Source organism: Crocodylus siamensis, chromosome 15 (assembly GCF_052110815.1).
Source record: "Crocodylus siamensis isolate JL-2025a chromosome 15, ASM5211081v1, whole genome shotgun sequence".
Taxonomy (NCBI): Eukaryota; Metazoa; Chordata; order Crocodylia; family Crocodylidae; genus Crocodylus; species Crocodylus siamensis.
This window is the reverse complement of record NC_143409.1, coordinates 31,896,080-31,921,821: the sequence shown is the minus strand read 5'-3', so window position 1 is coordinate 31,921,821 and position 25,742 is coordinate 31,896,080. Positions and strand designations below refer to the sequence as shown.

Below are 25,742 nucleotides of genomic sequence, written 5' to 3'. Positions count from 1 at the left end.
GCTGCTTTTTACAGTAATCTTAGAAATAGTATCATAGAAAACAGTTCACAGTGAGGATACCAAGAAGTTTTTCTCCATGTAGCTGTGATCCTAGCATATGCAGGCCCCTCTGCTTATGTATGTTCCCTAGCGGACTAAGGACTCCTATTTCATGTTCAGCAACTGTTACGGTCTGATCCTGCACCAGTTAAGTAAATAGCAATTTTGCTATATACACACCAAGGACCCACAGAGCAAGCCCTTATTGTGGAACTGCCCCTCTTTGTGGGTTCAATCTTGCCTAATAGTAAACTCTAATATATCTATTATTAGTTCCTTAATTCCTTATAATCAAATTGTGTTTAAGTTCATTCTTGTAACACTCTTTGAGATCCATAGATGAAAAAAAAATACTACAAATGTTGGCAAAGCCTGCCCAATTAATCAATTATTATGTTTTAAAACACTGTTTGCTAGATAAGTGAAATTTTTGTGTACCTAACATACATGATAGCCAAATTTCACATTATCTCTATCAAAAATACATTTTTGAACTTTCCCATCTTACAAGTGTTTCAGATGCTCGATAAACTTTGTAAAATCAGGTTGTGTCTGCACTGAAATTTGCATTGCTATAACTGTATCTCTTCCTGTATGAAATGCACAAGACTTTTATGAACTCACTCCAACTAACCTATCTGAATGCCTAATCATCTTTTAGGAGGCATTTGCCCAGAACTGGCTGAACCAGTCCTAGTCACTAGTTAGGTGTCACTTCCTGCATATTACTAAAACCAGCCCTGTCAGGAAGTGAGCAGTATGTTTGAAGGCAAGAGCCATTCAGAATAATATTACCATTTGCTCCTTTCTCTGTTCTCAAAATCTTCAATAAGAATTTTGTTTCAACCTAACCCAAGTCCTGGACAAACGGACACATCCCTCCCCTGACCCATTCCACCTGCGCATCTGGTCTAAGACAGCTGCCAGCCACTTCCAAATTAAGTTAAAAGTCGCAAATTCCTTTACACAAGAAGAAGTGCTGATTTAAAAATGCATACTTTTTGAGGTAAACCCAGTGATTGCAATCAGTAATTTCTTTTACTGACAATAACTGGATCTCTGGCATTTTGCTGGAGACAAGTAAGACTTTTGTTAGGAAACTAGTGTTTGTGAATTGAGTGAGATTACAATTTCTGCTCTAAATGCCACATAAGGTGATGAAAAAAGTACTGTAGGTTACTGTAGGTAACCAGTTGAACACTACAATACTATTATCTTTTGGAAGCTTTTCCTGAATCTGTTTTCAGTGTTCAGAACTAAGTTGCAAGCATACTTTATTTGAGTATCAATTTTAAAAATTGAAAAAAAAATCACATGGGCCTTTTGAATTCTGGGCCTACCTTTTGCTGGCCAACTGAAGTGGGAATATCCATACAGGCTGAGGTAGGTAGTGAAAGATTAAATGAGCACATCTGTACAGTCTGTGCTTTTAATCTTTTCTTCCAGTAAAACAATTTAAATATTTTTTAATTGATATAAAAGCCTCACTACTGAGAAATCTCAGCTTGAAAATATTGCATTTTCCCAGGGAGGCAGGGCCACTCTCTAGGTATTTACTTTGAACTCAAGGATCTCCCGCCTCCCTCATTTACACACTACCTTCCCATTTTCTCATCTTACCTGTGGGGGGTCCCAAGTCATGACCAGCTTGCTTTCAGATAAAGGAACTGGATGTGACCCTTGTCAGAGCCTATCAGCACCGTTCCTTAATTGGCTAGACAAAGCGCTGTTTAATTCTGCAAGACATTCACTCTATCCAGTGAAAACTCTCCTTCTGAATAGTCCCAGCCTGTGGTATTTTACACTTTTAAAGGAATATTTGGTTTTGGAATCCAGGTACATGCATAAATCATACTGTTGCATTTCAAATAAAATGTATTTGCCAAGTAAAATGTAGTTAGATTTTTTTAAAGCCTCATCTTGCTGCCACTGAGGTTGGTGCAAATGTTGGCATTTACTTTAGGCAAAGCAAGATCCAGACCTAAGATTTAATTCTGGGTTTCATGGGGGAAAAACATCTATATATTACAGAGGTAATCACTAATAAATGCCTGAGCAGACAATCTACCAGCAATATTTTAAAACACACAGGAGGCAGAGTATCTCTGTTCATATTAAGATCTGCTTAAAATAACATTTCCATCAAACCATTGTCCTATGGTATCTGGTCCAGATGGAAGTGAGGGCAGATATCCAGTCACTGTGGAAATCCCTTTTGAAGGATTAAGAAAAGAATTCCACCTTCTAGAAATAGAAACATTACGATCTTTTCTTCTTGTGGGATACTCAGATGATATCCCAGCAATACAATGAACCTTTATGTGGCTCAGGCTAGCTGTAGAGAAAGCATGTGTGCTGTTGTTGAAACAGATCTGAACCAAAGCTGGGATCCAACCACCTCTGAACTCTGTGAAATTTTGATATTTAAACTCAGACTTTAAAAATGCCTCTCTTTATAATTGGCTGGAGGGAAGGAAACCCGGGTGGGCTGAAATCTGAGTTTTAAAAGTTTTACAGAGCTCATGCTCTGAACATCTGAAACTGAATGGAAGTTGGGCACCTAAGTCCCTTAGGCTCCTTTGAAATCACAGCATGCCAGAAATCAGACATTTGCCTATCCTCGGATTAGGATGGGGTCAACTGAACAGTGACAGCAGACAACAGCCCTACAAGACTGGTTAACTGAGCCTCTTGGAGAACTGAATGCTGCTGGGTTCATACCCTTCTCCATGCAAGTTTTACTTCCTGCAGTGGTGCCCAGGTCGTGGGTTTGTCAGTGACAGAGACCAGGTAGGCTCTTGCTTCTGGTGCTGACAGGTCTTAAACATCCCACCTTGCTGCCTCCTTTCCAGCACAAACTACTGAGGGAGTCCTAATTAAACACAATCTGCCGGGCTCCCGCTCCCTGAATCGTGGCCTCAGCATTTTCCATGTATTAACCGAGGGTTCACACTTGGGCCACGTTGGCATGCGAGAGCAGGCTGCTCCGCGGCCCCCCTCGGCTGTCAGAAGCCAGCGGACATACCGAGGAGGAATATGAGAGACCTCTGCGTGCTCACACGTTGTTCGACCGGCCGCGTCCCCTCCGGTGCTGTGAGAGCGAGAGCGGGTGTCTCATGTACGACAGGCTGTGAACCAGCCCGTGGGGACGGGGCGGGCTCCGGCGGAGGGGCGGGGAGGGCCGGCGGCGGCGGAGCCCGCGCCGGGGTCCTGCGGCGATCCGGCACCCGGGGCCGGCTCCCATGTATGGGCATCCCGCGGCCGAGTGGCAGGCGGCGGCGCCGGGAGGGCGGGGCCCGCGGGAGCAGGGGGCGGGAGCGGGGGCAGGCGGCGGCGGAGGAGGGGAAAAGCCGTCTCCAAAAAAGTATTGGATGTCGCGAGGAATGCAGGCAGCCCCCCGGGACGGTACATATCTGCGCGGCGCTGCCCGGCCGCCGCCCGCACTCCCGCCCCGCCGCCCGCACAGCTCCCGCGGCCCCGCTCGCCTGCCCCGCCGCGCCCCGCGTAGCCGCCGCCATGGACGCCATCAAGAAGAAGATGCAGATGCTGAAGCTCGACAAGGAGAACGCCTTGGACCGGGCCGAGCAGGCGGAGGCGGACAAGAAGGCGGCGGAGGACCGGAGCAAGCAGGTCTGCGCCCGCGCCGCCTCCCCGTGCCGGAGCGGGGCAGTCAGTCGGTCCTGCCCCGCCGAGGAGGGCGCGGAGCCGGCGGCGGGCCCGGGCCCGAGCTGCCCGGCGGGGGGGGCGGTGCTCGGCCTGGCGGGACGGGCAGCCCCGGCCAGAGGCGCCGGCGCGCGGATGCCCCGGGCCGGGCGGGGGGCGCGCAGCGGGGACGGGGCGGGAGGGGAGCGGCGGAGGAACGTGTCTGTGCATTGTCCCCCTCTTGTCTCGCCGGGCGGCCCGCGCCTAGCTAGAGGATGACATTGTGCAGTTGGAAAAGCAATTGCACGTGGCGGAGGATGCGCGGGACCAGGTGCTGGAGGAGCTGCACAAGGCTGAGGAAAGCCTCCTCTCGGCGGACGAGAATGCCAGCAAGGTACCGTGCCTCTGTCACGAGCCAAAGGGAATCTAACGCTGTCCTCTTCTTTCTCTCCCTTTCTCCGTCTGCCTCTGTCCTTTTTCTGTCCCTCTGCACCCGCACCTCTCCTTTGCGCGCTCACACTGCCTGCTGCACTCCTGCCCCCTCCCCACTCCTCTCCACCCACGTCGCAGCTGGAGGATGAGCTGGTGGCTCTGCAAAAGAAGCTGAAAGGCACTGAGGATGAGTTGGACAAATACTCCGAGTCCCTTAAAGATGCCCAGGAAAAGCTGGAGCTGGCTGAGAAAAAGGCTGCCGATGTAAGTTGGACCTTTCCCTCCTCCCACCTACAGGCACAACCCCCCTCCCCACCTTCTCTTCCCACCTTCCCAGTGCCCCTTCCCCCTGCGCACAGGAGAAGCCTGTGTTTCTGGCCAGCAGCCCTCCAAGGCCCTGCTTGAGGCAGGCTCCAGGTGCTTCCTGGCCAGTGGGGGGTGGGGGGGAACGACTACACTGCCTCCTTGCATGAGGTGCACACAGCCAAAAGCATTTGACGGGTTTCTGCTCACTTGCACAGTGCTTTCCATGTGTACTCACCTCTGGAGACAGAGCTTGTGAGGAGGGGAGGGTGGGGGGGTGGTCAATTCAGAGAGTTGCGGGGTGGGTATGGAGAAAAATATTCCTGTCTGAGTATTGTAAAGGTGTTTGTAATGGCAAGTTAATTGTCTCTGTCCTTCCATTGGCCACAGCTAGTAAGGACCACTGTTGTTCTTAGTCGAGGATCTTTAACATGCGCAGAGGTACCCACTGCAACATGTATTAGGTTAGATGGGTTAAGATGCAATGATAACTCAGGAGAGTAGGATCTGAAGGCCCTTTCCTGGATTTTACAACTGGAGATATTTGAGCCTAATAATTCACTTGTCAGAGAGAAATACAGTAAAAATCAGCTCGGAAGATGATACTTGCTTGGTCTGCAGTCTGTAGGACAGAGATCCAGAGGGTAAGCTGGGGGTTATATATAGCTCAGTACTTTATATGGTATAGTGCGAGAGCCTATACCCCTCCCAGTCAGCCATCCCACCCACCTGTCTGCCCTGGACAAGCATTAAACAGTTCCATGTATGTAATGCATAAAAGTGTAGCATTTCTGCAGCTTTCTGTCCAGATCTCACTGGTTGCTACTGTGAGATACAGTCCCCTCTGAGTGAATCTCATCTCTGCTTGATAGGATTTTGCCCTTCCAAAGTGGTGGCATCTTCTTCTAACAGCTTTTAAAATGAACCTGTAAAGTTAATAAAACTAGGAAAGGGTTTCTCCAAGTGATGAAGCAGACTAGGGATTTCAAGTGCAAGAAAAATACTTTTGGAAGTTGAAAAGCAAATAAGAAAGAACTGTTTGTGGGTGTGAAAGAAGACAAATATTTTGTTTGCATTTAGTTTACTTTAAAAAGCAGTAAAAGTACTTCAGCCCCAGCATAGACATCCAGTTTGTATCATCTAGCTTGCTGCAGAGCGTGAGAGGGAAGGAGTCTGTATGTAATCTGGATCAGATGTCTCTTTCTTTCTCTGTATATGGCTAAATGGATGAGGCTGCTCTCCAGCAGGACGTTTATTTAACTTGTTCAAAGGAGCCGCATATAGATCCAAGGGAGATATTCCTTATAAGGAAAAGTATGCAGACTATTTGGAAATAGCTTGCCTGAGATGAAGGCAGGAAAGGGGAGAGAAGTGCTACTAGATTCTCCGAAGGAAAAAAAGGATTCTGCTGAGCAGTCGCAATGGCATTTTCCTTTACTGGAGAACCCCATTTGGGATTGTGTGAGGAAAAGGGTGATTTTTATTTATAGGGAGCTCTCAGGGAGGAAGTGCCTAGGCTTCCATCTTTCTAACACAGAAGGGGAGATTTAAAAGGTTTTCCATCTTGTGTTTGGTTGCATATGAATATGCCTCATATTGCAAGAGTCTTTTTCAGTGGGCAGGCAAGGAAGTGATTGATACATGGTATATCTTTGGGGCACAAATCTACTATTTCTGCTACTAGTGCCAGCAGTGCCGAGCTTCAGGAAGGCCGTGCGGGAAGGGGAGGGGGGGAGCCAGCTCCCTGGGGAGGATTCCCATTACACAGCGGGATGAGGACATTTCAGCAGCATTACTCACTGGTGCCCAATCAGTCACCGCAAATCACTTCCTTTGAGCCACCAACCCGCCTAACCTGGGAGGTGAAAACCTGGAGTGATTAATGAGACCGGGCCGCTCCCTGCCCTTGCCCCGGCCGGGCCTCTGCCAGTAGCCTACAGTCAAGGAGAGGGCGGAGGAGCCCCAGCCCCGAAGGCGTGCGCGTGGGACCGTGCGCCCCCGCGCCCGCCAGTGATGCGGGAGCTGTCACGGCCCTTGCCGCGTTACACCGGGGCGGTCTGATGGACGCGGGGGCAGGGAACAGGCACCGAAGCAACCCCCGCCCCCAGCCCCGCTTCCCTGCGCGCGGCCCGGCCCGGCCGGCAGGTGGCGCTGCTGTCCGCGTTGCGGCCGGGCCCGGAGGTGCAAGGGAGCAACCCCTCCCCCCACGGGGCTCCGGGCGGGATCGCGCCCGCGGCGCCGGCCAGGGCGGAAGCCCCCTGCAGGGCCCGTGCGGTGCGGTGCAGGGTGGGGCCGGGCCGGGCCGGGCGGCGGCACTTCCGGGCCTGGGGCGGCGGCGATGGCGGCGCTGAGCTCGCTGGACGCGGTGCGCAGGAAGATCCGCAGCCTGCAGGAGCAGGCGGACGGCGCCGAGGAGCGCGCGGGGCGGCTGCAGCGGGACTTGGACCAGGAGCGTGCGCTGCGGGAGGAGGTGCGGCGGCGGCGGGCCCGGGGCCCTCCCTGGCGAACGCCACGGCCGCGCCCCGCGCAGGCCCCGGCCGCAGTGTGTGGGGGAGGCGGCTCGGGTCCTTGCTCGGCCCTTGGAGGCCGCGGTGCCGGCCGGAGCCGCCGCCCTGCGGAGCAAGTCACCTGGGGCAGAGTATAGGTGCCAGGGTCGGGGGGCACCACCAGGCCCCTGATGCTTGCAGAGGCCAGCTCTTGCTGAGGCGCCCTGAGGCCATGTTTCCCCTTCTTAGCCGTCCTTCCTGCTCCTTCTGAATGGCGGGTCACGTCTGTGCGGGTGCCTGAACTCGAGGCCTAGCTCCTGGGCGCCAGATCTGAGGTTTTGACTACAGTGTCTTGCCACGCAGTGTGTACCTGGATTGAGGTGCTTGCGTTAGTGTAGTATGTGATGAACGTGGTGAATGGATGTCTTCTCCCAGCACCCCTCTGAAGCAGTGTTGATGCTGTCCCGTTTTATAAACCAGGTCCATTTTTGTAAACCGGGAGCTGGGGCACAGAGGCTGCTTGTCAGAGGTTACCCAGGGAATTACACCTGGGTTCTCAGAGACAGAAAAAAACACCTCAGGCCAGCACTGTGACTCTTTCAGATGTTTCCAGTCTAGCCAATTGTTTTGAGGACAGTCATCTGTTCCACCCAGATTTCCACATGAAGTAAGCTACAAAAGAGAGAAGCATCATTTGGTAGATGCCTTGAGATGGAGCTTTCTCTTGTGGCTACAGCAAGAGACCAGGAGCTCTGCTCTTTGGTTTACCACTGACCTTTGGCAGTTCTCCTAACATCTCTGTACCTAAATTTTTCTTTCTGTAAAATATATATTACAATATTCCTCATAGAGATGTTTTGGGGTCTTCAGTAGTTGTAGAAAAATGATGTAAAACAGTTGTTTTATCATTAATTTACTTTGTTATAAAAAAGGTGCCTAGGGACCTTTGCCTGGAATTTTCTGTCTGTTCTAATCTAGGCAGTAAATTCACAAGTGTGCTATCTGATATCCATCAGTGAAAGAAATGTTTCCTGATTGGTTACAGATGGCCTTCCTGGAGACTACAGTGATGGCTCATTTGAATTCTCTGACCGTATTTAACATTCTTACAAACTCACTTCACATAACTGTTTCTGCAGTTGGATGTAGATCATGTCACAGGTTGCTAATTTGTTTCTTTAAAAGTTCCTTTTTAAACAATCCTAACCATGACATGCTTTTCTAAAAAGCTGATAGCAGTAAGTAGGTCAGTGAAGGAAAGGACTAGGTCAGGAAAGGAAAGTGATTTTTCCTATTTGAGGTGATGGGTGACTTAGCCACTATGGAATCTTTTCAGCAAAAGCAGTTTTACTGGTAAGTTACATTTTCTGTTGTACAATGGGCTGGCTAATCTTGTGTTACTTACTACTTGTGTTAAAACAGTAGGAGTTTTGCAGTTGCATTCAATGGAAACAGGGTCAGGGCCATAAAGGTGGCTTTGGCCACTTCTAATGAGAAGACTTCTGCAAGTCTTATTAAATGTCTGACACAGAACAGAGATTTGAGCTTTGCATGCTTGAAGGCAGGGTTTTGTTTCTTGAATATTTTATCTAGACTTCATAGGGAGTTTATAATTATGAATAATATTTATATTTCCATTTAATAGACGTAAGTAGTGATGTGAATAAAAACAGGTAATGGACCTGATGAGCACATGTAAATATGTGGCTTTGCTATATATTCATTTACACAAATGTAGCTGTTGCTGTACTGTTGAGTTTTTCTTATCAAAGTGTTCACTGCAGCTAGCAGTCTGGGGTATAAAGCTGACCCTTCCCTTAGTGTAATACTGAGGCATGTGATCAGCTAGATTTTTTTTTTCTCCTGTGCCAGGTACAAAATGCAAACCATAAGAAAGCTTAGGCACTTGACACAGCATATTGGAACTCACATCTTTTGATTGCTAACAAGTTTATTAAGATTTTGAGAACCTGCGGCCATTTTCTTTTTTAAAAAAATCAAAAGTCAGTGAATCCAGTTATAAGAATAGCTGGCAAAAAATCTTCCTTAGACAATAACAATAATCAACCTATAACGTATTCATGTCATCTCACGGTGAAAGTATGTAGTGTACAAGGGCTTTGGCATAAATGCAAAAGGTTATGTTTATCTGTTAGCCATGGGAGTGTCCCTTAATGTCATCAGTATTTTTTTCCCTTTCCTTACCATATAAGGACAGAAGTACTGCTCTGCAGCAGAATAACTTGGGCCTTATAAGGCTAGTTGGTAAACCCTTGTTGAGTTATAGCTTGCAGAACAGGAAGTAAGAACTTGAACTTTAATCACCCTATGTTTTCTAAGTATATTGTATGCACATCACAGTAAGAACAGTTTTAGCATGATAATAATTAACTTGCAGTATTGCTACTTTCCCAAAGCATTTTTGACTGGCATTTGCAAAAGTACTATCTGCAAACCCCACTTGCCAAAAGAAGTTTTGTTTTTCAAGTTGAAATATCTGTGTTCATCTAAAAATCTTGTGGCTTGTAGGAGTGCTGAGCCTTACAGCCTGATTACATGCCCAGAGAAAATAGAAAACTTGAGATAACATAGACATTTAGGGATTTATTTTCTTTCTGTACCTAATCTTGCAGTCTTGTTGCCAGTGTTCCCAGTGACCTTTAATAGTTTGTAAATGTGTATGTTTGCTCTGTGTGCACCTTCCATTTGTTCTAGTGGCAGTTTTACCACTGTAGTAGAAGGTAGAGATTGCCCCATATAGAAGCTGTTCTTATTTAAACTTAGCACAGTGGAGTCTTAGTTGATGACAGGGACAGACTGGGGTGGAAGGGAGGTGCACTGGTTCAATTGCACTGTACTGTGACTGTGTAGTGCACAGGTAGTGAGCTCTCTGCTGTTGATAGCTCTGATCACTGCTGCCAAGTGCACCCTGCCGTGCCAGGGAGCTCTCCATCACACCTTTTCAGAATCCCCTCGCCCATGACTAGGTCTCTTGCTGTGGTTGTAAATAGTAACGCCTAAAAATCTTTAATCGCAAAAGGGTACCAGTATTTGCAAGTAGTAGTTGTCAGGTATCACAGTTGCGCTTTCCTAGAAGAACGTACTGGGTAAATGTTGAAGTAAGTTTTCAATAACTTAAAATGCAGTTTGTTTTCTTGGAAGTAATATACCTTTTAAAATAGTGATCTTTTATTCTAAGCACTTCTCACCTGTGTGTCCTTTTGAAAACAAGAGGCTCAATAAGGAAATTGTTTATAGAATCCCATTACAGGACTTATTCTGTGACCAAAGCAGATGTAGCTTGAAAAATGTCTCAAGTGAAAGCTTGTAAAGAGGTATGCAGAAGACCAGAGAAGTAGATAATGCAAGGAAGACAAAGATGGAGGAAATAATGAGGAGGATGCTTATCACCGTACCTATTCACATGTCCTGTATCTGGCAGTTGTAGAGGCCAGGACTTCTGTAATGTAACTTTAATTGTTAACATACCTGTTAGCATTGTATCTTCTATAAACAAACCCCATCTATATCTTGCACTTACACTGGTTTCCAGTGTTTTAGCACTCCATTTGTGAGAGAGGTTTATGCAGATTCCTTCACTGATATATTGTAAGTGTGGGTATTCCCTGTGCTAACTCACAGAACTAATGCTTCTACCTTCCTGTAGCTCAAAGAAGTAATGTGACTTCTTTTTTAGAAATAAGGGCAAATCTCTACCCCTAGACTTCGGATTAAAGCTGCACATCTTCCGTCAATACACTCGTTTGGGGCAGACCAGTTAGTTCATATAAAAAATTTTTACATTTAAACAAAGTTTTTAGTGTCTTTACTCTGTTCATAGCTGCAAGCTGAAGGCACAAAACCAGGGGGGGAAAAAGGGAATCTGACAGTATGCCGTATTTTGTTAGTACAAGTTGTGTGGTATTTAGGTACTTCATATGGAGTGGAGGACCAGTAAATCCAATTGATGACTGTACGTTTTAATGAAGGCATTGGTGGGGGGTATGTGCACGCAGGCTACTTGATGGGTTAGTGTAGGTTTTGTTCCATGTGCTTCCTCCCAACTTTCATTTTAATACTGTCTCAATGGTCCTTTACAAAAGACTTAGCTTATATTATGAATTTATTTTCTTTGCTTCCTTTATTTAGGCTGAGAGCGATGTAGCTTCTCTGAACAGACGTATCCAGCTGGTTGAGGAAGAGTTGGATCGTGCACAGGAGCGTTTGGCAACTGCTCTGCAAAAGCTGGAGGAGGCTGAGAAGGCAGCAGATGAGAGTGAAAGGTGAGTATGGCTCAATTTTTGATCAGTTCCCTGTCCTTACAAATCAAATGTAGTCACGTGTGAGTTAACCAAAAGTAAGCTAAACTACTTTCGTGTTTGCCTGGGGTCAGTTTCACCTTTGCATATGTGGACCTCAGTCAATCCTTCCCCTAATCCACAAAGTCTTACTGAGCATTCCGGTTTTAATCTTAGTTTACATGCCCAGTGTAGAGATAATATTTTCAAGTATCCTTTGAATCGTTAGGGGCTGTGGAGATGATGCACACTGCTTCCCTGATAGAAGCCTGTATTTTGCATCACTCTTGGAGCACTCAAGAAAAATCTTACACAAAGACTAGATGGTCTGGAAAGGCAAACAGGAGAGGACTGGCAGTATGCAGTTTGTGCATCAGTGCAGCTTCTTGTGCTCTTATGAATGCAGGATCAGGAGAATTTAGGATAGAATGTTCAAAAGCACTAGAGGTGCTTTAGGAGTCCAGGTCCCATTGGTGTTTGGACTTTTACACCATTGGCCTTTTACAAATTATCTGTCACAATTTATTTCTTCTGGAAAGATCACTGAACATTTTACAGAGTGTGCATTTGTCAGCACTGACAAATTTGACAGCCACTTTAAGGTGAAAAAGCTTTGAACAGGCGCATGGCACATTGTATAACAGCTAGGAAAGGGAATTTTTGTCAGGGTAAATCCCCGTCATTTCAAAAAAAACATATTTTTTGTGCAGAGCAGAAGGGATCTTAAATACAGGAGGTGTCACAGAATTTTAAATATCCACCTCAGAAATATGCCCTTTGTCAGTCTTCCAGGGATTTGGAGATGCAGTGCCAAGGAGCTGAAGTATTTAGCATGTGAGTTGTAGGGTACTTTTTATCCTTAGTCACTTTTTCTTAGGGACTGAAAAGCAATTCCCATTGTCATATACATTTTGAAGGGGAGATAGCTAGTCACTGCATTAAAAAAGTATGAAAAACCTACAGAGATGGATGACTTCAGATGTCTGCTCAGTTGTGAGTTGCACAAACAACATAATGAACTATTTCTTCCATTTAAATCTGACTCCCTTAGGGTTTATTTTTAGCCTGCAAGCGCAAGTACACAGAACTAAGCCCTGGAAATTTAATTTCACAGTGAAGTCGAATATCTCTGGCACTTCACTCATCTTAGTCTAATGGCGTGAGGGTTAGAGGTAAACTAGCAAGCTCTAAACCTTGTATTTCCTGTTTTTCCTGTCTTCAGAGGAATGAAGGTCATTGAAAACAGAGCCCAAAAGGATGAAGAGAAAATGGAAATCCAGGAGATCCAGCTTAAAGAAGCCAAGCATATTGCTGAGGAGGCTGACCGCAAATATGAAGAGGTCAGTTCTTGAGTGCAGATTGCAGAGCAGAGGCCATACAGACTCTGACTACAGCTATTTGGTTTTGTTTGTCATACAAGCACAAGAGGTCAGAAACACAGTGATGCTCCCATGAAGGACTTATAGCAGAAGCGTACTCCTGGGTGTCTCCAGAGATGAGGCAATTCTGTGTCTGCTGAAGAGCTTTGCTTATTCCTTAGTATAGCAGGCTCTTGGTCCAGCAGCCAAAATTGGTACCAACAGGATTAAATGAAGCTAACCTGTCAGTTCTCTTGCCATGTGGTTTGACACCACACAGTTAGTGTCATGGCATCTTGCTATGCTACACTTGCACCAGAATGGTTGAGAGAAGAATCCCTGCCTTCTTCAGGGAGGCTATCAGAAAAAGAAAGAAATACTCTTGAACTATTATCATATTTTTTTATCTAGTTGAGGGTGGTCCTGCTTTGAGCAGGGGGTTGGGCTACATGACTTCCAGAAATCCCTTCCAACCCTAATTTTCTATGATTCTGTCACGTGAGTGGATATTTTCCATGGGCTCCATTCCCAATGTACGGTAATATGAATGGAACCTTATGAGTAAAAAAAGGTCTGGTTCACTTGTAAACTCATTTTTTTTTTTGGAGTAGGGAAACTTTGTACCAGGGGGGACCAAAGGGGAATGGGTGAGACCCTGTTCCCCCGAGCACCTCCTGGAGTAACAAGGAATAACAGCCACAAGTTGATTGAGAGTAGGTTCAAGCTAGACATCAGGAGGCACTACTTCAGAGTCAGGGTGGCCAGGATCTGGAACTAGCTTCCAAGGGAAGTGGTGCTGCTTCTTACCTTAGGGGTCTTTAAAAGGAGACTTGATAATTACCTAGGTGGGGTCGTTTGAGTTTAAGCTTACCAGGGGCTTTATGAGAGCCCAGTATTCATTCCTGCCCAGGGCAAGGGGTCAGACTTGATGATCTGCTCAGGGCCCTTCTGACCCTACATCTGTGAACCTATAATGCTATGGAAAAGGCTTGATCCTTTATTTAGATTATTCTAGCATAAATATTACCCAAGGCATTGACTGCATTAGCACAGAGCTTGCAATAACACATTTTTATATTTGCCTCTTATAGGTGGCGCGTAAATTGGTAATTATTGAGAGTGATCTTGAGAGGGCTGAGGAACGCGCTGAACTTTCGGAAGGGTAAGGGATCGAACTTCCCCAGGATGTGCGTGAGGTGCTGCAAGACAGTAACTGTAACAGCATGAAATGTTGGCAGTACACTGTATGTGTTCAGCTCAAAGCTATGATTTGCTCATTTACTGTAATGATTGAGATAAACAGTAAACACCCAAGTAAATGTGTGTGTATGTATATGTGTATGTGTTGTCACTGCATGCTCTACCTGCACACTGATTTTGTGAATGGCTTTTATGCATTTCATGTGTTCACTAACAGCCAAGTCCGACAGCTGGAAGAACAGTTAAGAATAATGGATCAAACCTTGAAAGCATTAATGGCTGCAGAGGATAAGGTACTGATACTAATATACAGTTTTTAGGTTTAGCTGCAACCCAAATCTTTCAGCTTTCCTAGCCCATCGATAATAATGAATGAGTCCTCACTGCATTCTTTACTTTCTTTGCATCTTGCTTTGGTGGCTTTCTTAGTCTCTTATTCATTTTTACCTTTACAACCAATCTTTTGTGCAGCCAGAAAAGAAGCTGAACTATCTCATAGTTAAAGGATGTTTGAGCACTCTAAGTAAGCTCAGTGCTGTAGAAAATAATTGCTTTTTTAAAAAATATTTTAAAGCTAATTCTGGCACTGAAGGATTGTTTTCAATTCTGTGATGGCTTCAGCTACTTTCTAGGCCGCTCTTTTGCTCCATAATTTTTTTCATTTTTCTCTATCTTTTTTTCCCCCTTTTTTCCTATTTCTTTGGCTTGACTGGTCTTCCACCTGCCCCCTTTCCTGCCTCTGTTCCAAAATAATAGCAAATGTGCTGAGCTTGAAGAGGAGTTGAAAACTGTGACCAACAATCTGAAGTCGCTGGAGGCTCAGGCTGAGAAGGTAGGCTAGAGCCTTATGTGAGAGCATGTCACTTGGCAAGTAATTAATCCAAAAGGCCTACATTTTTTCTTATTCATTTTTTTTTTTAAATATTTGCACGGTATTTCATTAAGGCCATATGATAAATAGGAACATTTGGACCTGTTACTTAGCTGGTATTTGGCCATATTCCAGAATCATGAGAATTTGTTTGTTATTCAAACAAAGATTCAATCAGTGTTAACAGTTCATCAACCGTATATAAAACTGTAATATATATTATGTGCTGTGTCATGCAGCTTTAGTATTAAGATATTATCTTGCCTTTAACCTGTCCTCCCGCTTTAAAATTTTAGGGTTAAATTCTGCCCTGAGTTACCACTACCTAGTCCCATGCATTTTAGAGCAAAACTTGGTTCTTGTAATAAATAAACCAAAACATGATCATGGGAAGAAAATACACTGCACCATTAACTATGCTGATATGAGGGTAACGTTACATTGGAAGATTTGTCATGCATGTTGTATTTTCCTAGACCAAATACTTGGTCTAACATCTGTGATGCTCTTTCTAATTACAGTACTCACAGAAGGAAGACAAATATGAAGAGGAGATTAAAGTCCTGACCGACAAACTGAAGGAGGTAAAATTTGAGCAATTCTGTAACAAATCTTACAATAACACTCTGTCTCTCTTAATATGAAGTTGTCAGTTTATGGATAATAGTAGTATGTTAAATGCCTGCTCATAAAAAAGAGCATTTTACAATACAAGCACTTCTGGCTTTGTATTACGTGCATAAAAATACAGTAAGTACAGAAGTCGAGATGGTCAGGGATCTGATTTTAGGTCCATCTTGCATATAAAGTGCAGTGTACTTAAAAAGAAAAAAGGTGCACTTAAAAACCACTGCTGTTTTGTTTTTCTCGTACTTATAATTGCTTTTGTACCTCTAGCTATATCATAAATGTCCTAAAATTACTTCTTTGTTTTTTGACATGTACATTCTTAACCTCAGGCTGAGACTCGTGCTGAATTTGCTGAGAGATCAGTAACCAAGCTGGAGAAGAGCATTGATGACCTAGAAGGTATGATTCTTCTTTTTCTCACTTGCACAAAGCTTGTGCCCACCTGTATATATTTTAGTGAATGTCCTGCAAGTTCTTACTTATGTGACCAGTCCCATGCCAACAAAAGAAAATAATCCTTTAAGTAGAATGTGAAGAATATCCCCTAAACGAATATAGTATTTTCCAGTCTAGATTTATTATTGACCTACCAGGTTAGGTGGACAGTGTTTTGCTCTTGCCTTTTCTCTTTTTTCTTTTATATTCTGAGACCTGTTTTCCTTTAAACTCTTCTATTTGGCTATATGGAGAAGGTAAATAATCAGAAAATAAAATGAATACCCTGGTTTAATTGTTTATAATTATCAGCAAGGAGCAGTATTTTGTTTGGTTGTTAGGAATGTTGCAAGCTAATTCAATTTATGACTGGGAGTAAGCACAGGTCAACGCAGCTATTTTTTGAAGTAGAATATTTGTTATTGTCCAGTAAAACCAGTGCGTTGTGTACACATCAAGAAGCTGAGATGATTTTATAGAGGACATGGAATTTGTTTTAGAATCTTTCAGAATTCTAGCAAAGTACTTTTTATGCTCTAGAGAAATCACTTGTGCTTTCTAATTTAAAAATATTTCCCTTGAAAATGTGCTACTTTAACGTTACAATAAAATTTCTTGCTTGGTATAGGAGACCTGTCTTGAGCTAGAGGTCTTTAAAGGGTATGAAAGAACCAGCCAGCTGCACAGTGGTCAGTGACTCAGTTTAAAAAAAAAAAAAAGAGCAAGAAAGGGAAAGCAAAAGAGAAAAAAGTTAAGATGCTTGGGAAGTACAAAACCTCTGGAAAAAAGCTGTGTTTCAGAGTAGCAAACACTGTAATATCTGTTCACAGAATATGGATGTAGAAAGCTCAGTTCTACAACAGCAGTATTTTTAGATCTGTAACTTGTTGCATGTGCCTATACAACTTGTAGAATACAAGCAAATACAGTTTAGTGAAATGGTAACTGTATTTTCTTTTCACGCTTGATTTTCTTTGGCTTTATCTTTCTCGGCTTGGCTTGCCAGTGATGCAGTAATATTCATTGACTTTTCATGTAAAGCTACTTTCTGTTTTTATTCCTTCCTAATTTATATTTGATTTGTTTTTGTTCTTTGTCTGCTACACCACTTCCTTCTGTGCACTATTCCCTTTTCCTGCCACTGCTTCTGGATGGTATCCCATGCCACCACCTTCACCTTCCATCACTTGACCTTACACCATTTCCTCGCACATCTCCGTCTTCCCCTGGGAAATATTAGATGAGTTATATGCTCAGAAACTGAAGTACAAGGCGATCAGCGAGGAGCTGGACCACGCTCTCAACGATATGACTTCCATGTAAATGTCCTCCTCGCCTGTGCCTGCGCTACTTTCCTGATTGCTTAGCTGCAGTCTTATGAAATTAAACTCTCTAGGGTGAACAAATTCTCTTAGTTTGTTCAAGCACGTAAAATATAGCTATTTTTTTTTGTCTTGGTAAAGAGTAGGCAAGTACTTTTTGCCTGTCCTAGTCAATTTTCTTAAGAGTTTTTCCAGATTAGCTTTATAAACTCATGTTTGCATTTTCATTTTGGATCCATGAATTGGCCTTTCCTTTATAGTTGTCTTGCTTAATTCGCTTTTACTTCCACATTTTCAGTTTGCTTCTGTTCAGATATGTTACACAGACCACCGTTTTAAAGTTGCCAGAATAGAAGTGTTTCAGTATGTGCTATACAATGGGCTTTCTTCAGAGTTTGTTTTACTCTTGTGAGTAGTAACTACCTCTGGTAAAGAATCTACTCTGAAAATTTCAGGGTAGTCTGTGGGATTTAGATAACGTGTTTCATTCATTTTTTAGTAGTGTTTCTTAGTTTTCTGGCCTGCCCTAATATCTCAACAGCTATTGCTAATGACAAAATACTTTTAAGACCTTCTGTTTAAAAAAGGGACACAGATTTGGAATGTGGTCTTGAGTCTTCGAAAATATCTTCACATATTTTACTGGCAGTGATGGAAATAGCTCACGAGACAGAACTGTTGCAACACTGGCTTTAGTTAACATGCAGTTAAGGGAAGAAATATGAAAACTAGTAAAACTGCAAGGTTGGTAAGAATATGACCCACCCATGATGTGCTTGGTAGTCTAGTATTTGTAACAGACTAAATTTTCTGATAGATACTAAAGACACAGAACAGGAATCAACTGCTGAAACCTTTAAATTCTTCCTCCCCATAGTGATGCCCTTGTGCATAAATTTTGAAAAACTGACAAAGGAGAACTTGGCCAGTTGTGGCACACTCTAAATTATGCCAGTAGATGTTCCTTCTGCATCCAAAGGATCTGGAGTTGCAGTTTTTTAGTAAATGTTAGGCTTTGGGTAGAGCTACAAATGTGCTTTGCATGTGTTAAAAATTTAAAATTATCCTATCTAATTAAAAAAAATTATTACCTTTGCCATACCTTGTAAGGATTAGAAAGTTGTGGTGGTCTAATATTATCTGTTTTGCATGTTTTGATTCTAAATGAGAAAATACTTTTAGTGGCTCTTCACACTAACATCTTCATGCACAAATTGCAGGCCTCTGGGTTTTTCTGTGCAGAGAACTAAACGTAGTTTCTTGCATGCATTAGCAACTATACTAGCATAACTTAAATCTAAGAGATGTCCAATTTGAAAGCAATGCCACAGGCTTTGGAGATTTCTTTGTTGTAACAGCTTGTCTGTAATGAGTTTTGAATTATAGATGTGAGGTTTTTCTTCTTTCTTTTGTTAGTAAGTGGCCTTTAAGTAAGGGAGAGAGCATTCAGAACTGACTTTCAGCTATAAATACATTTACCCATCTAAGTGTAAATGAGGCATTGCTGTAACATTCCAGTAGTAGGTGTGGGATAGTATTTTACTAGCAGTCTAGCTTGGCATGCTTAGTTCTGCTGTGCTATTGCTGTTTTTTCCCTTTATTTCTTTCCATTATGCCATTTTCATTTTCCACCTTTTCCAACTTATTTTCTTCATGCAGATAAATTTCTTTGCTTCACCTGTAAAAAGACATCTTCATCCAACTGGATTAAACCACCTTTCCAAGCTCTTGGATGTTTCATGGGCTCACTGTCCTGCCTTCCAGCTTACCTTGATCCTTTTCTTTTAGACTCCTGTCTCAGGATATTGCTCTTTGTGCCTTCTATTGTACAGAAACTCTACTTCTTTCAATGTAAAATAAAACATCCCACTGTGTAAGCTGTATCCCTTTTGCTATTCTTTTGCCTTTTATTTACTGAAAACTATTAATAAAGTTAAAAATCTGCTTTTTTGCCATTAGGAATCCATTTCTGGCTGCCTTTCCCTTCTTTACTTTTCCACCCTTTTTCACAAACCTTTTGCTTGGTTATCAAAAATGTAAAACCAATAATATTAGCTTGTGGGGTGACAGTGCTACACCTGGGTATCCTAAATTGATCACTTTTGTAGTGGGATCTTCATTTTCCCCCCCCTCAAATTAAAATGCAGATAATATGAGACTCAGGCTCAGTGGGGTTTTTTTTTAGGTTTTTATTCTTTTATTCTTGGGCCAAAATCTGCAAGCATACAATTCCCACTGAGGTAATTCGGTCATGGGAGCATAGCTGAGTGCAAGTTGGCCCTTAGAGATCTCTTGGCAGTTACATTTTTCCAGAGTCCAGAATTTCCTATTAGCTTGATACTGAAGACTTCCTGCCTTACATAAGTGCGTTCATCATTTAACTTTTCAGGGAAATAACTTTTTAATGGGATAATGTCAGGTCAAAAATCACTTTTTTTTTTTTCTAAATAAAACCACCAGATGACCTGGTCTCTGATTAACTATATGAGTTCTGGAGCTATGGAAATCCGTAGATGTTTACTTCTTAAATTTTACTACCTAGGTTGGGGGAAAATGCAGTGGAGTTTCACTTTCATCTTTAATCAGTTTTACAATTTTGTGTTGGACTAAAATTCAAAGTTTGAGTTGCAGAGAAATGCTTTAAAAATTAAATCAGTCTTGTAATTGTCAGTGGTTAACTCATACTGCCCTGCCTTCATTACATATTAAATTAAATGTTTTCATTGGTCTCTGGCCGTTTAAATCTTTGTTCTGAAAAACCTAAATGGTTGGTTCATATTGACCTTGACATTGTCCTTTTAAGTATAGAACATGAAATTATTGTCATTTTTTGCTCTCCTATGTTATATAATTACAAGTGCAGTGGTAGTTCTTTAAATTCATTGCAACTATTCTAACTTCATTTCTTTCATAATGAGGGGAAAAATTAAAATAGTTTTTACATTAAAGTAAATATCAGTTTAAATTAAATTGACCTCTAATTACTCCTTTCATTGGATTTTGTTACTAAAGTTTCCAAAGCTTATAAAACATAAATCAGTGTACCTAAATTTACTGTTCTGTACCCTGATATTTGTACTTAATTTCATATTATTCCCATGTAAATGGTAATGTGGAGTTGCCTTAGAGAGCTATTATCTTTTTCTTTTTTTTTAACTTTTCTCTAATGTATAGAACTCCATGAGGCTTGAAAATGCATCCTTCCCACTTGCAGTCCTTTCATAATTGGTAATTTCTTTTTTTCTCTTGTTTTGGTTCTAATTGGAAATCAACACTTTTTTCCATTTCTGTTTTTGAAATTTTTTTGTCAATTTCACCTCATAGCATCTTTTCATAACATTTATATATACCATGCTTGATCTGAATATTGATCATTAGAAAATCTGAACCAGGTGAAGATAGAGAAACTCAAGGTTTTTTGGTGGTGTGTGTTTGTTTTATTTTGGTTTTTTATTTAGTTTTTTTTGTTTTTTCAACTTTCGTCAAATCTAAAAAAGCCTCATAGATTTAGTTCTTCTCAAAAGAATTATAACCCATAAAATAGAGATGCGTAATTTGGACAATCTTCATATTGGCCAATAACTATACAATTATCAAGTGTAATGCTTAAACCTTCCTGTTCCTGTTTATATATACGTTTAAAAGTTGGAAAACTTGACGTCAAGATGTTCAAGTCTGACTAATGATTTTTAGAATTAGTTTTAGTTTGGGCATCTAGAATTTAATTTTTTTACCTCAAATAAAAAAATCAAGTGTTATGATGCTAACAAATATGCAGCTCTTAGTTCAAAGTACAACACCATATTTTTTTGAAGAATCACTACATAGATTTTGATATTCAGAGTGGATGCTTGGCTGTCTTGAGATTTTGGAGAGTGTTTCCAAGTGTGATTTAATGTGTAACATTGCAGTGATGAAGAGGGATGCTAAGGCAGTCTGTCAATGGTAACAGACCCAGGTTCTGGGCTATCTTCTGATCTTACCTGGCTCAGATGTTTTTCCATTTGTTGCACAAATGTGTCCTGTGGCCTTGTATGGCCTGGTTACTGCTGTAGGATGATGTATATTGTTGTTGTAGCTCTCGGGTCTGAAAGGCAAAACAGATTCTTCTGCACACTGGAAAAACTGGGTATGAACGGTCAAAATATTCATGTAAAATAGTCTCAATTCATATTTATGCTGTCAATAAAAATACAAAACAAGAGAAGGAAACAGAATACATTGTCATGAAACAATCCTAACTAGATTTTCTGTTTTAATACTGTAGCTGTATGTGTGGTGTTTGATCCTGAAGCTCAACTGTCATGACAGTCCTTGAGTATTTTGCTCTACTCAAGCAGAATGGCAGCTTGCACTCATTGTTTCACCTGAATATTGCCTACTGTGAAGCCTGTCACATGTACATGTGTGAATCTCATATTACATTCATGGGTTTAAATCCTCCTCATTTTAGTAATTGGGAAATGCACCTTAGTTTCCCAAAGCTACTTGAGTTGCCAAATCACACAATACAGAGAACATGCAGTTAGTCATGCAGGGCTTGATCTAATCGTGTTAAACTGAACACTGAGACTCCAAGAGACTCACTGAAAAGGGTGCAGTGATTTCAGTGTCTGTTACACTTAGCCAAGATGCAGTTGACTTCACTAAGCTAGTGCACTTCTTCAGTTATAAAGCCTGACTATACAATTGCTTTCAGTCACGTGATGTTTAGCCATGAAATTGTGCCATGTCTTGTGTACTTGCACAGAATGATGGTAGTCCTAAAACAAACACTGGCGCAGTTGCTGCTGCATGCAGATCTAGGTTTAGAAGTCGCACTATATTTCATATGGTTTCACTTGGGAGGTACTTTTGGGTCTGCCTTTTGTTTTTTTTTCCCCACTATTGATCTGTCCCGCAATCTAATCCCACAAGAGGAGTGTTAGAGAAGTCCTTCAAAGGTTGTAGTAGGTGTTCCTTGGGTTTTTGGAGTAGGTATTTATAATTCTAGTACTCTGGTGACTAAAGGTAAGGAAAGGAATTTCTCTCTGTTTTACTAGTTACTGAACTGTCTTGTGACCTAGTTTTTATTAACTCTTACTTATCTTTATTTTCTGTCTAATCTTTCTTCATTCTGCCTTTTTTCCTTTTAACTTGCTTGCTGACTCTACAGACCAACTCTACCAGCAACTTGAGCAAAAGAGTCGCCTAACTAATGAACTAAATTTGGCATTGAATGAGGATTAAACTTTGGTGTGGATATATTGTTAGCTGTTTTTAAACATAAACTTACCTAAATTCCTCAAGAGTGAATAAATCCCTGTAGAAATATGCAAGAAACCTGTAAATTGATATCCAGGGTATTGCATCTACTATAAATTAATGGATGACATTTTCAAATAATGCTGGAAAAATGTGGAAGTGCCCCTTCTGATATGGCTCCTTTTAAATGTATATCTTGGAGCAGTGGCACGTTCTCTTCGTGTAATAGGTGTATCCTTTCCACTGCACTACCAGTTAGTCTTTGGCCAATAGTATTTAAAAACCAGCACCCTTTCTTGTAGAAAACTTATTCTTTCATTTTAGTTCCCATTATAATTTGGTCCTAAGAGTTTTACTGGCTACTAGGGGAAGTGAGGGCGGGGAGGGGATGTTAGCCAAGATTTCCGATTTCAAAACCAAAATAAAATATTCCCAGCTCTTTCATAACTGGAAATTTAGTGCTCTGTTTTGAGTTTACAATAAAATGGCCTTATTTTGGGGTGAAAGCAGCCTTAGAAATAGGAGCCCCATCTTAAAATACCTGGTCAGTTTAAAGGTATGCTTGCCTCAGCATAAAGTTGTTGTTATTGGATTTTGGTAGCATGTAGCTCCAGAACATTGTGCTTATATATTGTCATATAACAGTGTTAAATGACTATTCTATAAAAGTGTGCATGCAGCGTAAAACTATTAACTGCCAATAAAACACCTTTTCATTATATTTAATAGCCAAAATAATATGTTCATTTTCTCAGAAGCCATTTAATTGCAAGGGGGTTGTTTTTGTGTTTTGTTCTCTGCAAGTTCTGAATTATGATGCAGCTTGAAAAGCGTGAATGTTTTTGGAGTACAGAATCAAAAATTCTGTCCTTCTTGGTGGTTTGATTGTTGTAAATTCCACCCCCTTCTTTCTTTAATCATCTTCCCCCACTCCCACCCCGCCCCTGGCCAGGTGGCTTATGAACCTTACAAACGTCTTACCTCTTTTGACAGTGGTCAGTTTTTTAGACATGTAGCTGCACAACAGTTCAAAACTTGCATCACTTGACGTTCACTTGATTGATTTGGATCTTTTGTCATTCTCTTGTCTAAAGATGCATGTATTTACGAGCATGCATATATCTCATCCTTCTAAATTCCTCCATGATAAAAGATGATTGCATGCTTTCATGTTGAGAAAATTGATGCATCCAAAGAACTGTTATTCATGTCATAATTTTTTAATTCCATAACAGAGAAAGTGGCACATGCCAAAGAAGAAAACCTTAGTATGCATCAGATGTTGGATCAAACTTTACTGGAGTTAAACAACATGTGAAAAGCTTCTTAGATGCAACCACATTATTTTTGTTTTTACACCTGCTTGCCATGAAACCCCTTAAACATGTTTTTATTTTAGTTTCACCAGTCACAAGAACATCTGCTTACCTACCAGGCAGGGGTCAGGGAAACACCAAAATGGGCAAGCCATATGCGGGTTAAACTATTATGGTTTAAATGTGCCATTTCCCAACGTGATGTCGCCTACACTTTGTAGAGAGTTAAGCAATACAGTATGCTTAGTCTGTCTAGGAATCCTTGCTGCGGCAGAAAGTGTCCCACCTTTAAGTGCCAACTATATTTGACAAGAAGACTTTGTAATGTTGGAGAGACAGATCAGGTGCGGACTGGTGCTACTTTTAACAAAAGATACGACAGTGTGGGCTTTTAGTTTGATACTGTACAATTCAAATGTTTGTGCAGCATGGTAATTTATTTTATCTGAGTGTTATTGATCTGTGAAGATTTGAACCTTCTGTGCCTTCGAATTCAATAAAACAAAGGGATAGGCAAGAAGCAAAATATTTAAGACTTCCTGATTTTTAACTAGTAGACTTGCAGCTCATTACAAATGTGTAGGTCAGCATTTCAACTTGAGTATTCATTCCACTGTATTTTTCATGTTGAAATTGAAAGATTCATTAAATTCAGGAAAAAACATGAATTTGGTAGAGATTGTTTTAAATTGTATTTTATTTGCGTTGAGTTGGGAGGGGGGATTATAAATTGGTATTTCCCTCACTTTATTTTACACACTTTCTTTTAAGCAGTTTTAAAATTATGCCTGTATGTAAACATTGTATAATGATATGAAATAAAATGCACATTTTAGGACATTTTTTAAATGTTGGCCTCCTGTGATTTATGTCTTTCATTGTACCAAATAATTATCTATGCAAGGCATGCACATGCAGGGGTTGCTCATAAGAATAACATATATTGACAAGCTGACTTTCCCTGTTCTGTTCTATAAGAACAGAGTCAAAATAAGTGCTATATTATTTTCTAGCCCTGCACTGAGGAATTTGGAAACTGTTCAAAAATACACCTCAAAATTAAGATACTGAGTTTGGCTTCACAGCTGAGTTTGAGTCCTGCCTTCACACACAAACCATTAACTTTTAAATGTGAAACTGTTGACTCAAAAAGGCTAGCCAATCAGGAGACATTTACAGCTCAAGTTAACACAGCTTATCAACTGCTAATGCAACATTTACTACTTGACTTCAAAAAAGCCTTCAATCTGGTATCCCATGATCACCTCTTGGTGAAGTGGGCCAGTTGTGGCCTTGGGTCCACCACAATCCACTGGCTGGAAAATTGGCTCCGTGGTCGGACCCAGAGAGTAGTGGTTGATGGAAGTTAATCATCATAGTGTCCTGTGACCAGTGGGGTCCCCCAAGGCTCTGTCCTTGGTCCCATATTATTCAACAACTTCATTAATGATGTGGACATTGGAGTCAGAAGCGGACTGGCCAAGTTTGCCGATGACATCAAACTTTGGGGGAAAGCATCCACACCAGAAGACAGGCGGGTGATCCAGGCTGACCTGGGCAGGCTCAGCAAATGGGCGGATGAGAACCTGACGGTGTTTAACACTGAAAAATGCAAGGTTCTCCACTTTGGGAAGAAAAACCTGCAGCATGCTTATAGGCTCGGCAGTGCTACGTTGGCTAGCACTATGGAAGAAAGAGATTTGGGGGTCATCATTGACCACAAGATGAACATGAGCCTGCGATGCAATGCTGCGGCTAGTAAAGCAACCAAAACGCTGGCTTGCATCCATAGATGCTTCTCAAGCAAATCCCAGAACATCATTCTCCCCTTGTACTCGGCCTTGGTGAGTCTGCAGCTAGAGTACTACGTCCAGCTTTGGGCTCTACAATTCAAAAAGGATGTGGAGAAGCTTGAGAGAGTCCAGCGAAGAGCTACATGCATGATCAGAGGTCAGGAAAACAGACCTTATGACAACAGGCTGAGAGCCATGGGACTCTTCAGCCTGGAAAAGCACAGGCTCAGGGGTGATCTGATGGTCACCTACAAGTTTATCAGGGGTAACCACCAGTGTCTGGGGGAACGTTTGTTCACCAGAGCGCCCCAAGGGATGATGAGGTCGAATGGTCATAAACTACTACAAGACCGTTTCAGGCTGGACATAAGGA

The 25,742-nt window shown here is 42.1% G+C and overlaps 1 protein-coding gene across 13 annotated transcripts; it reads left to right on the top strand.

Annotated features, from left to right (window-relative positions):
- The first annotated feature begins 3,444 nt into the window (after positions 1–3,444).
- TPM1 (tropomyosin 1) lies at positions 3,445–24,425 on the top strand. Of its 13 annotated transcripts, none has more exons than XM_090029641.1 (10): positions 3,452–3,669; positions 4,252–4,377; positions 11,052–11,185; positions 12,423–12,540; positions 13,650–13,720; positions 13,976–14,051; positions 15,151–15,213; positions 15,589–15,658; positions 16,935–17,013; positions 18,676–18,899. In XM_090029641.1, the coding sequence occupies exons 1-10, from the start codon at positions 3,556–3,558 to the stop codon at positions 18,677–18,679; spliced, it is 855 nt and encodes a 284-aa protein (XP_089885767.1). In that variant the 5' UTR covers positions 3,452–3,555; the 3' UTR covers positions 18,680–18,899. The 13 variants fall into 13 exon arrangements, with proteins under 13 accessions (XP_089885777.1, XP_089885769.1, XP_089885768.1 ...); XM_090029637.1 differs by lacking the exon at positions 13,976–14,051 and adding an exon at positions 14,515–14,590 and having other exon boundaries at positions 3,456–3,669; XM_090029651.1 differs by lacking the exon at positions 16,935–17,013 and having other exon boundaries at positions 3,445–3,669; positions 18,676–18,982.
- The last annotated feature ends 1,317 nt before the right edge of the window (positions 24,426–25,742 follow it).